This window comes from Phalaenopsis equestris, unplaced genomic scaffold (genome assembly GCF_001263595.1).
Source record: "Phalaenopsis equestris unplaced genomic scaffold, ASM126359v1 Scaffold000589, whole genome shotgun sequence".
NCBI lineage: Eukaryota > Viridiplantae > Streptophyta > Magnoliopsida > Asparagales > Orchidaceae > Phalaenopsis > Phalaenopsis equestris.
The window spans coordinates 128,037-141,618 of NW_018165029.1; the positions used below are offsets into that span (position 1 = coordinate 128,037).

Consider the following 13,582-nt stretch of genomic DNA (forward strand, 5'->3'; position numbering starts at 1 on the left):
GTGTTCGGCTCGGTGTCTTCGCTTGATAAGTTAACGAGCCGAACACGAACAAAGATGTGTTCGTTCGTGCTCGGCTCGTTTTGGCTCGAAATACTACTCATCAAGTTTATATATATATATATGAGGAGTATTTTAAAAAAATCTAATTTACTACAAGGCTAGGAAGATTTATAATTAATTAAAATACTAATTAAGAAAATAGGATAAAAATTATTAAATTAGATTCAAATGATGTTTTAATATAAATAATAATTTTTAAATCTTGTTCAAACCCTTAATGTCTTATGACTATGTGATTAAGGTTGTCAAAACGACACTTTGTTCGTGAACAGCTTGTGTTCTACTCGTTAAGCCGACTCGTTAAGCAAACGAGCCGAACACGAACACACTTTTTGAGCTCGAAATATAGATGAGGGCTCATTTACACCCTTAGGACCAGTCATTTTGGCTTGTATTTATCCATGATCGTTTTTTTTCTTTTCTTGAAATAAAATAGGGGCATTTACATATGTACCACTGAATTCTCATGTATTTACATATCTAGCTCTTCAACTTAATTTTTTGCTTGTATAACATCAAATTCTTTCATATAAATTAAAAAAATACTACTATTTCAACTTTAAATAAATGAAGTACACCTTTCCTTAGTGTCAAAATTTTAGGAATTTTTGTTTTAGATATCTTCTATTTTTATTATTTTCTATTTCTAGTAGTTTCTACTTTTAGAATTATCTTTTGTTGGTAATTCCTATTTCCTTTTTTATAGCATAGGGATTTTTGGCAGATTTTGTGGCTTTCCTAATGTAGTGGTCTTACTCTGCTATTTATCTTGTAATTGAGTCTTAGAAAATTTAGCAGGAGTAATATTTTTTTCTTTTTCAAAATTTATATATTTTCAGTTAAACGATTGAAATCCTAGAGTTCTCGGCGAGGACTGAACTTGCATCAAGCTTCTCGGGGAATACAAAACCTATGTCGATAAATTGAGTGTGAATTCTCTGATCATGCGCCTTCCTTTGAAGCATCATTCGGTTTTTCCATCGTGAAGGAACTCATGATCAAAGCAGTTATTCATGTGCCCCCTTCGAAGTCGTTGTCTTCTTCGTTGAAGCTGTCAAATCCGCTACTCACAATGTTGTTGTCTTCTTTTTTGAAGCCTGTCGTGTCTGCTATAGCTACCTCTCACGTTCGAATAGACTACTTCAAGCTGCTCTCTTTTGAAGTCGTAAGTCATTTTTCGGTCATCAGTTTTTTTCCAACAGGACTTTTTTTCGGCTTTCTCCAACTCTTCTGCTTTCTTCTCCTCTACTCTACCGGTTTCTCACTGACAGGTTCTTTCCCTTCGCATTTTTTTCTCAACCTTTGGCACATTTGAAATCATTGATCAAGAGATGAATGTTATTGATGATATTGTGAGCAGAGATTGATCCTTCTTCTCCCACTTATCTTTTGTACTCTTAGGCACCCAATTAGCTCGCAATCAAAATCGACTCGTGGTTCTCTCATCTTCTGCTCTCGTCTAATGATGTCGTACAACTCAGCGATGACCGGCACCTGAAGAAAGTCTACCGTTCCTACTCATTTAATAATTCTGAAATCACTTCATTCTACCCATGGTGGTGTAAGTATTGCAAAAAATTATGGCATACAAATAAGACATGTTGAAAGCTTCATTGTAAACCTGCTAATCAGAAATCAAAACCCAAATGAGAATGTTAAACCTATCAAGCTACTACTGAGGAAACAAAACAACCTTTTTGCACAATTTACTTCAATCTCCAAAATTGGCATCAACTTAGTCTTTTTTTTTTGTGTGAAGAAGGATAACTCTTTTGATATTGTATTGTTAATTTTAATTTTATTCATTTTTTGGATATTGTTTTTGGCATAACTTTTCATATGACTAGCACTAACTGCGCTCGATTCGGGAGGGAGCATCACGAGGCTGCCGCATCCGTCGTAATATAGAAAGTATTTTCTGAATTCTTTTTGCCTTCCCACCGTTTCATATGTGTGGGAGTGTTCCTTTTTATTTCTTTTCTATTTTTCTCCAATAGGAGTATATAAATTGCTATTTTTTGTGTGTGTGAGAGTTATAGTTCTAGTTGTGATGTCTTCAGATTCTTGTGTGGAGTATTTCTCCCTGTTTTAGGGTTGTATCCGAGGAGGTGATGTTGTTTTGGTTATATCCTACTCCAAGACATCACGAGGCTGCCGCATCCGTCGTAATATAGAAAGTATTTTTTGGATTCTTTTTGCCTTCCCACCGTTATATGTGTGGGAGTGTTCCTTTTTATTTCTTTTCTATTTTTCTCCAATAGGAGTATATAAATTGCTATTTTTTGTGTGTGTGTGAGTTATAGTTCTAGTTGTGATGTCTTCAGATTCTTGTGTGGAGTATTTCTCCCTATTTTAGGGATGTATTCGAGGAGGTGGTGCTGTTTCGGTTATATCCTACTCCAAGATGGTGATTATATCCTTCCCTTCTACCTTCCCCAAATATTCTCCTCATCTCTCCTCAACCGCTGACCTCTCCCTCTATCACCCAACACTTTGCTGACCATTGCGTGCAGTTGTACCTCGCTATCTTGCCTTCCGACCTCTCTCCCAATTCCTCCCAGCCACTCCACTGCCCACTACCAATCACTTACAACCCTTTCTATGTGTTGTCCTTACAGTTCTGCACCTCACCCTTACTGCGACCTGCATGCCTTCCAATCTTCTCTATCCCTTTATCCGACATTCACCACTCATTGAGATACATTTTAGAGGTGTTTGCTTTTGTTGTTTATGCTTTATATTGTTATGTCCGACCACGTTGTATTGTAACCCTATTTTCCTAGTAATAAACATTTTTTTTTCTACTGTTTTTCTACTAATTTCGGTATCATTTGGTATCAGACCTAGCCCAACTCTAGCCCCTTCCTAGGATTTCCTAGCATCCGCCCCTACCCAATTCACCTTCATAAAAAATTTTCATTTCTGATTCTCAAACCTCCACTAAGAATTTAACCTAACCCTAATTAACTCCTTGCTGATTTTGGAAATCAGCAACAACAAATTAAATTTTCTACATCGATAGTGAGTCTCCTATGCCCTCTTTCATCGCCCAATCATAAAACTTAGCCATGCCACCAACAAGATACGTGCCCAGCCTTCCCAGGAGGAGATACGGCATGAGCTCCGTCGCCTTTAACAAAGACTTGCGTAAATTGAAGAGTTAACATGGATGGAGGTTATTTTCGACCCAAATCTGGAGAGTCGAAAAGGAGAAAAAAATGAAGATCTAAATCCCTTCCATGAGGAGACTTTCAGCGGTGAGGAAGACAGGCCACGACGTTTCAAGAACCAGTATCAGTGGAGGCCTAGAGAGGTATATCTAAATCCCTCACAGCCAGAGAGGAGATACCAGTGGGAGGACACAGAGACTACGAAATAAAGGTGGATTTTATCCAAGTTTGAAGGATGCGTGGATTTAGATGCATTCCTTGAGTGGCTGCAAACTTTTGAACGAATCTTCAAGTATAAGTAGGTGCCAGAGGATGGGTGGGTCAAGCTAGCCACCATTAAGTTGAAGAAGAGCACTTCCCTATGATGGGAAAATATGTAGAGACAGAGGAAAACATAAGACAACGAGAAGCTCGCTAAGTACGAGAAGATGAAGAAGACAATACAAAAAAGTATCTTCTACCCCACTATCGCCAGGATATGTTTTTGAAACTCCACTTCAAAGCCCAATTCGATCACTTACAGCTGAAGTGAGAATTGACAGAACCAGAGGAGCATACAGTAGCCAGATATCTTTGGGACTGAATCCCTCCATTAACAACGTGGTGCAGCTCCAACCGTACTGGACACTGGAAGATTTCCAGACACTGGTCTTGAAAGTAGAGAGACAGAAAAAGCACAATCATCCTTTAAGCAATAACCTTCAGGCCAGCAATCACCTATAGTTACCACAACCGACAAAAGCACCCCAGGAGAGGTTAGCAAAACCAGACACAAGAATGATAGTCCGGATCAGAGCGGGGAGAAATAGGAGAAAGGTAGCACCTCCAACATGTACTGGCCAAGAAATGTTTCAAATACCACGATCACGGTCGCATAGCCTTCCAATGTCCCACCAACAGAGTAGTCTCACTTATCGATCAACACTTCGTGGAAGAGATTTGCGATGAAGAGAAAATTGAGGAACAAGTTGAGGTGTATCGGCTTTTTCCAGATGAAGGATATGTGCTCGTGATTCGACGGATCCTGCGGATTGAGGACACTAGGATTTCAAAATGGCTTCGCTACAACATATTCTACACCCACTACACAGTGAACGGAAAAGTATGTATTTGAATCATCGACAGCGGAAGCAACATGAATGTGGCTTTGACACATATGATAGAGAAATTGAGACTTGGGACTCAGAGGCATTCCCAGTCATATTCACTGGCGTGGCTGAAGGAGAATTGGGTCAAAATCGACCGAAAATGCTTAGTAGAGTTTTTTATTAGAGACCAGGTGTGGTGTGACATGGTCCCTATGGATTCTTGACACCGTTTGTTGGAAGATCGTGGTAGTTTGACTAGAGGACTAAGTATGATAGATTCAAGAACTCATATTACTTCATCAAGGATGGAAACTACATTGTTCTACTTTCCTCGGTGGAGCTCGAGATCATAAGAGCTCTTACCAGTAGAGTGGTGATAGCGAGACCAGTTTTAGTGATGACACCGAACGAGAAGACTGAGACACCTTCTCCAGATACATGATAGATACGATCGAGGAAATGTCAGGTCGACATCGTACCATCAGTGCCATCGCCGTAAGGGCCTGACTACTCTCACTGCACACCCAATTGCACTGAATGTGGGTTACTTTTGGAAGATTAAGCAGTATAGGCGTGGTCCATAGCCTCAGGAGGACAAATCAATATGGACATTTATTGCAAGTTAGGGAAGACACTCAGATACCTTGGGAGACAGTGCAGTCGCAAATGAGATCTAGGGGTGGCTGACGATGAAATGAAAGCTTCGACTTATGAACTCGAAGCCCCTCAATCCCCGGAGATTAATGTGGGGCGCTAACAACGCTCTAATGTGTGGTGAACTCATAGCGCGATAGTGGGAGAACTCTTGCGAAGGAGGAAGAGGCGTGAATCAAGCGAGATCACGATAGTTTGTGATCCAGGAGGGAGTATCACGAGGCTGCCACACCCGTCATTATATACATAGTATTATATGGATTCTTCTTGCCTTACTAGCCTTTCATTTGTCTGGGAGTGTTTCTTTTTATTTCTTTCCTATTTTTCTCCAGTGGGAGTCTATAAATTATTGTTTTTTGCATGTGTAAGAGTTCAATACTAGTTGTGTTGTCTTCAGATCCCTATGTGGAGTTTTTTTCTCTGTTCCAGGCTATATCCGAGAAGGTGGTGGTGCTCTGATTGTATCCTACTCCAAGTTGGTGATTGTATCATTTCCTTTTACCTTCCCCAAATCTTCTCCTCCTCTCTCCTCAACAGCCGACCTCTCCCTCCGTTACCCCAACACCTAGCCTGACCATTACACAGTCGTACCTCGCAATCTCACCTTCCTATCTCCTTCCCAATTCCTCCAGCCACCCCACTGCCCACTACCGATCACCTACAACCCTTCCTACTTGTTGTCTTTACAGTTTTGTACCTCCCCCTCACTGCCACTATCATCCCTTCCAATCATCCCTATCCCTCTAACTGACCTCCACCACCCATTGGGATACATTTTAGCGGTTTTTACTTGTGTCGTTTATGTTTTGTGTTATTTTGTCCGGTTGCATTATGTTGTGACCCTATTTCCTTATTAATAAAAGTTTTGTTTCTATTGTTTTTCCTACTAGTTCCGGTATCAATTATTCTTATCCTATAAACCTTGTGCTGACAATAAAAGTGTCCAAATTATCAATGGTTTTCCCTCTGTAATTTCTGAATATAAATTGTCAAACTCACATCATTGTTTTCCCTTCAGGATTGTGCTCTATGTTCCTAATTTATCTTGTAATTTATTTTTCATTAATAAAATTACTTTTGATCACTAGTATCAAGCTAATTTCTACTCTTCTTTTTATAAATTTCAGGAATTGATTATTAGGAGTATGTTTAGCAGTGCTAAGGGAAAGGATGAACTCTATTATTTTGATGATGAAGTTGACATGAATAGACAATGTCAAAGAACTTATTTTATTTTGGTTCATCTCCAAAGACAATTTTATTTTGTTATGGTTGTATATATTAGATCATTCTAATTTTTAGTATTTAAAATTCATGTTTTCTAATTTATCCCAAAATAAAAAAATGTCATCTTTTCCATTTGAATGTTGTCAGTTTGCCAAATATCATCCTGCGTCTTTTCCTCCCCCTTCCCCAAATTTACAAACTAGTTATACTTTTATTCATAGTGATATATGAGGTTCGTGTAGACATCCTACATATTCCGGGGACAAATAGTTTGTGACATTTGCTGATGATTACACAAAGTTATGTTGGGTATATTTAATGAAATAAAAATTAAGTGGAAACTATTTTCAAGATCTTCAACACCATGGTACAAACACAATTTTAAAAAATTATTAGAATATTACTGATTGAGATTAGTCGGGACTTGGGAGTATTTCAAAAATATTTTGGATCAATTTCTTTGGAAAAAATGATAGTTCATCAAAGCTCTTGTGTTGATACCCCATAAAAAATGTTGTGGCTGAAAAAAAAAACACTTATTTGTAGTTGTTCGTGCATTATTATTTACAAATCAGGTGTCAAAATATTTTTGAGTTGAAATTATTTTTACTGCTACATTCTTCAGTTTTAGAATATCCAATAAAGTTTTAAACTTTGAATTATCTTTTGATGTTTTTCATAAAATTTATCCAACAAATTGGCTCTTATTTTCCTTACATTTGAAGATGTTTGGGTGTACTGCATTTGTTTGCATTCATGGTTATAATCAAGAAAAACTTGATCCTCGAGCAAATGTGTGTTTGTTGCTTATGCTCTTACCTAAGAGGGGTATAAATATTTTGATAATATTTCTAAAAAAATATTTACTATCACGGGTCACATTTTTTGAATTACAACCTTTTTTCCACCTTATTCTCAAGTGGGGCAAAACAAATATTTGACTACTAGTTTTTAGTATTCTTCAAATTGAAGATTCACTAATTATATCTCCACAACCTGATCGTTCAACTTAAAAATTCAAGCTATATTATATCAGGAGAATGTGGATCGAGTTTTTTAGACGGTGATGACGATTCAGATCTTCCTGCAGTGTCAATATCATGATTTTCAATCTCATATAACAACTAACAAAGAGGAAATAGGAAAAAAAACTACGACAGTGATACCATTTGATATTGGCTACTCATGACAAAGGACAACTCCATAGAAAGGTTCTATGAATCATTTGGATTGCTCATCTAATCCTAAACCTAAGTCTAGCCCTAATCCTAAATCTAATGATTCGAGTCTCTCCATTACTTCTTGTAAGGGGGTGAGATCTTCCACCCAACATCTATTATCTCATTATTTGTTATTTGAAAACCCCTCGCCTTTTTTTTGGGCTTTTATCTCATATTTTTCTTGTATGGAGATTTGTAATACTATGCACGAAGCTATAAATGTTCCTAAGTTGAAGGAGACTGTCTTCCTGGAGATGAGAGCTTTGAAAAAAATGACATGTAAAAATTGGTTGATATAACTAAAGGGAAGAAAACTATCGAATGCAAATGAGTGTTTGCATTTAAGTATAAGTCCGATGGTTCTCTAGAGTGGTAAAAGTCTCGACTGGTCGCCAAAGGAGTTACTTTGATATATGATATTGATTACTTAGAGACATTCACCTCTGATACAAAACTAAACTTTATAGGAGTTCTTTTATTACTTGCAACTAATCTTGATTGGCCACTATAATAGTTAAATATAAAAAATGCATTTCTCAATGAGGATTTAGAGGAGGAAGAAGTTTACATAGATGCACCTCCAGGATCTAGTGAGAAGTTCAACACAAGAGTGTGTAAACTAAAAAAGTTCTTATACGGGTTGAATTAGTCATCGAGAGCGTGGTTTTGAGATATTTATATTGTTGGTTAGATGTCAAGGGTATACTCAAGGATAAGATGATCATATAATATTCTTCACACATTCAAAAGATGAGAAGATAACCATATTGATTGTGTGTGGGGATGATATACTTCTCATTGGGGATAATGTATATGAAATGAACTGATTAGAGACTTTCCTCTTATCAATTTTTGAGAGTAAAGAATTAAGGTTTTTGAGGCATTTCCTTGAAACGCAGGTTGCTAAATTGAAGAAAGGGATTGTTGTTTCCCAACAAGTGTGTTTTTGATCTTGTAAAGGAAACCAGGATGAGTGGTTGTAGGCCTGTAAACACTCTCATTAATCCCAATAAAACATTGAGAGATGGGAAGGAAGGTTACCCAGTGAATAGAGCTCGATATTAGAGGTTGGTGGGAAAGTTGATATATTTATCACATACACGACTAGATATTGTTTGTTGTAAGTTTGATAAGTCAATTTATGCATCTTCCTATGAGACATATCTTGAAACGATTAATTGGATTCTCAAATACCTAAATAATATGCTAGGCAAGGGCTTACTCTTTCAGAAGACCACACAACACAATATAGAGACATACACTAATGCAGATTGGGCGGGCTCAATTGTTGATAGGAGGTCGACGTCTGGATACTGTACTTATGTCTGAGGAAATCTAGTTACATGGCGAAGTAAGAAACATAATGTGGTGGCAATGAGTATTGCTGGCGCAGGATATTAGACTATGGCTAAAGGAGTATGTGAGGTTCTATGGCTGAAAAGATATCTTGAAGAGTTATGAATTTCGATAAACGTGTAGGTGAAGTTGAACTGTGACAATAAAGTTGCCATCAACATTGCAGAAAATTCATTGCAGCATGGTTGCACGAAACATATGGGGATTGCTAGACAATTCATAAAAAAAAAGATTGATAATGGATCTATTTGCATGTCTTTCACTTCTACAACATAACAAATTACAAATATCTTCACTAAAGGGCTTTTCAAGCATAATTTTGAGTTTCTTGTAAGCAAGTAGGGCGTAATAGATACATATGCTCCAATTTGAGATGGGTGTTGGAATTTTAGGAATTTCTGTTTTAGATATCTTCTATTTTTATTATTTTCTATTTTTAATAGTATTTACTTTTAGAATTATATGTTATTGGTAATTCCTATTTATTTTTTCTAGCATGGGACTTTTGTATTTTCAATTATGGCGGGCTTCTCCTATTATTTATCTTGTAACCGAGTCTTAAGAAATTTAGGAAAAATATTATTTTTCCGCTCTAAGAAATTATATGGTATCAGACCATGCATGTGTAAGCGGACGCATACATAGAAATTGAAGTTTAGGTGTCAGATATATAAATACATAAGAATTAAGTGTTACTTATGTAAATCTTCCCTTTTTTTCATTCTTTATGTTTGAATTATGTTTTGTCTATTTCCCAACAAACATTTACATGTAACTTCTATAGTTTTACAACATTCATGAAATTATGTTCATTTGATGCACCTTTTGCCTTGTAGTTGGAAATTTGAAGGTCCTTCCGATTCCTTCAAAGCTCTTGTAGACATGGCTGCTGTGCATTCATCCTGCAGGCTGTGTGTTCATCTGGCAACCATTATACATGCCAAGGAAGAAGCCATCTCGCCCGGTTTTCAGAACCGGCCATGTAAATGCAGAACCAAGACCGGCACTTTATACCATCTATTTGTGAGGGAGAGAGGCCGTTTCAAGATGGAATCTGTTTTCCTCAGGTACATATTCCACTTTCTCATTTTGGAATTGTTTCATTTTTTAATTTTGTTATTTTCAATTCCTATGTATTTACATATCTGACACCTAAAATTTATTTTTTTACATTTAAACCACCCTAATCTTTCGTATCTCATCCAAAACATCACTGTTTTAACTTTTTAATAGTGAAATATACCTTTCTATGCATAGGTACGGTGGCATGTATGTAAAAATTGAAGATTAGGTGTTAGATATGTAAATGCATTGCAATTTAGTGGCATGTATGTAAATCTTCTTTTTGTTATTTTGTTCAGCGGTAAATTTTAGGAAATCTATGCACATACCACACAACTCTTAGGTATTTGAATATCTAACACCAGAATTTACATATCAAGTTTATGCACTTCGGTGTCATAAATCTATGCAAGAAAATGCTTATTTCAATTTTGAAAAGTAATAGAGATAAAAAATGTGTGATACCTGCATAAATCTGAAAGTTTACATACATTCATACATTCATACATACATACATACATACATACATACATACATACATACATACATACATACATACATACATACATACATACATACATACATACATACATACATACATACATACATACATACATACATACATACATACATACATACATACATACATACATACATACATATATATATATATGCCCCGCGTACTCAGATCAGTTGGTCGGGCATTTGCTTGTTAGTTATAAGTTCCTTCTGGTCTGGGGTTCGATTCCCCCCGGTGGAGGGTGTGGTACTCGAATTGTTAGGTGCATCGGGAATACATACATACCGCCCTACCTATGCATGAAAAAATATATTTCATTTTCAAAAATAAAAAAAATACTAGTATAAATGTGAAAAGCAAAGTCTGATTCCCCCGGTGGAGAGTGTGATACTCGAATTGTAGGTGCATTGGGAATACATACATTCCGCCCTATCTATGCATGAAAAAATATATTTCATTTTTAAAAATAAAAAAAAAATACTAGTATAAATGTGAAAAGCAAAGTCTGGATGTTAGATATGTAAATATATTGAAAATTGGGTGGCAGATATGTAAATGAAAATCATTTATTTTAATTTTTGGTGAATTTGGCAGTTCTCGTTATTTAACCTTAGAAGGAATAGAGTTTGCTGTGCTGAAGAAGTTCAGGTCAATAAATCACATACCGGTATGGAAGAGCGAGCGGCCAAAGAGCATAAGAGGAGGAGATGAGCTGAGAGTGTACAGAATATACCCTATTGGTCTCACTCAAAGACAGGCTCTCTACACCTTCAGGTTTGAAAATGACTCTGCACTGCAAAATTACATTGACAATCACCCTTGCACTAAGTTTGAAGTTATTTTTGTATGATCATTTTCTATAATAATAATAATTAGTAGAGAAATTTACATATATACCACATAATTCTTATGTATTTACATTTCTCACACCTAAACTTTTAACATTTACAACCCTTGCGTGTCATAAACTTATGCATGAAAAGATGTACTTCGCTCTTAGAGCGCGTTTGGCTGCGCGTAGGACCTGGTGAAGTAGGATTTAGTAAATCTGGATTTATAAAATCTAGTGTTGTTAAATCGAAGAAGATGCTTGATATGATTTAACTTGAATCCATCTCGTATGTTTTGGATTTTAGCAGGATTTAACCCATTGCTATTTCAACTCTCCTTGAATTTAAATATTTGAGAGCTGTGTATGTAAATATGAAAATTTAGGTGTTTTCTGTGTAAATAAATAAAATTTGTGTGGTATGCATGTAAATACCGCTAATAATAGTAATAGATGGCATTTACATGCATGCCACCTAATTATTATGTATTTACATATCTAGCATCTAAATTTTGTTTTTTTTTTGATATCTCGCTTAAAAAATATCATTATGATAAGTTCTAGAAGGCGAAGTGCACATTTTCATGCATAAGGTGGCACGAATGTAAAAATCGAAGTTTAGTTATTCGGTATTTAAATACATAGAAATTGAGTGGTATGCATGTAAATGTTTATAAAAATTATGGCTATTATTTGAGTACAAGTATCGTGGTGAATTTAAATTTAATGTAGATGAGTTGAGAACTCAAGAATTTGACATCAATTTTGAAGATGTACATCAACTAAACTAGTTGACATTTGACCTGAATTGAGTTGAAATTGAGCGGGGTCTAGTGTTAATTTGCTTGGCTTGTTAAGAGAAGAGTTTTTGTCTTTTCATTTCTGTTGTGTTGCCTTCTTCATTTATTGAGCTGAACAATATATATATATATATATATATATATATATATATGTTATATTATCAAGTCAATTATGAACGAATTCTTTATAGCTGGCACAAATACTTGTAAATTTTTTCTTCACCAAGCTTTTACTATGTGCTAGAATGCCAAGCTCCCTTACTCTAATCTTGGGAAAAAATTTGCGTACATCAAGGGGTACGCAGAGATGCGTACATAATATGGTACACGGGGTTTATATGAGGATTACAAGGGGGTTATAACCTGTTGTACCTCTGGTGTAACCCCGCTGTAACCTTGTAATCTCAATGGATAAAATAAAAGCGCGGGTTACAGTTGAGTTACACGGGAGGTACAACGGGTTATAACCCCCATGTAACCCCCATATAACGCCCGTGTATCCTATTATATACGCATCTCTGCGTACCCTTGGCGTACGTAAATTTTTTCCCTAATCTTGGGTTGTGATGGATAATACCATGTGTTTAAAAATTGGATCGGATTGACCGGTTCGACTGTGAACTAGTCATTCAATCAATTCAATTCAAGTTCCGAACTATTTCTGCGTAGAACAAGATTCCAGTCATAATGGGGTTGAATCGAGATAATTTTTGAAAAATCAGCCAGGTCAAATAGTATTCAATTTTTTGTCTTTTTATTTTGATTGGATCATTAAAAATTAGATATTTAAATTTAAATTATAGAATATAATTTCTTAAATTATTTATTTAAAATATTTTTCAAAATATTCAAAAGAAGAATTTTAATTTAAAATATTATTTGTTGAATTAATAAAATATGATATTAAAATAGTATTATTTTATTATTTAAATTATATCAAAATATTTTAAAATTTTATTATGTCAATTGTCAACTGGTTTATCTTTTGGTTCAATTCTGATTGAACTATTGAACCTCGAAACTTTTTCTGATTCTATATTTTGGTGTTTCACAATCTTGAGATATATCATATTAAATCCTCTTTTAAGAAAAAAAAAATGGAAATTTACATTTAGACCACAAAAATCTTATGTATTTACGTATTTAGATCTTAAAGTCTGATATATACTTTTAGGATACCTTGATATTAATACATATGTATGAAAATGTGTATTTGAATAATTTTGAAGGTTAGTAATACTGTAATAGTGATATTTTAATATAATCTCAAAGGTTTGAGTGGCATGTATGTAAATATGAGTTGCGTGAGGTATGTGAATATATAAGAATTGTGTGATATGTATAATTAGCAGGGATGAATTGAACATTCATTATAAAAATTGAGTTTTTATTAATAAATTTAATATGTCCATATTCTTTATGGTCATTTTTTTTAAATTAGATTTGTTAAGTGTAGAATATTTACGATAATATATGGTATATACTGTCTTAATTTTAAAGGAATAACTAGTTGTCATGCATATATATATATATATATATATATATATATATGTGTGTGTGTGTGTGTGTGTGTGCCTTTTTGATACACCCTTTTTT

The 13,582-nt window shown here is 35.1% G+C and overlaps 1 protein-coding gene across 2 annotated transcripts in view; it reads left to right on the forward strand.

The window, feature by feature from the left end:
* LOC110029537 (glycoprotein 3-alpha-L-fucosyltransferase A-like) overlaps positions 1-11,567 on the forward strand; it is a 43,542-nt gene extending 31,975 nt beyond the window's left edge. Inside the window, exons 6-7 of one of the 2 annotated variants that reach the window (XM_020731871.1) lie at positions 9,612-9,842; positions 10,952-11,566. In XM_020731871.1, coding sequence (XP_020587530.1) covers positions 9,612-9,842; positions 10,952-11,207 — 487 coding nt within the window. In that variant the 3' untranslated portion in view covers positions 11,208-11,566. Of the gene's footprint in view, positions 1-9,611; positions 9,843-10,951 lie in introns of both variants that reach the window. The other variant, XM_020731872.1, reaches the window with a different exon arrangement.
* The last annotated feature ends 2,015 nt before the right edge of the window (positions 11,568-13,582 follow it).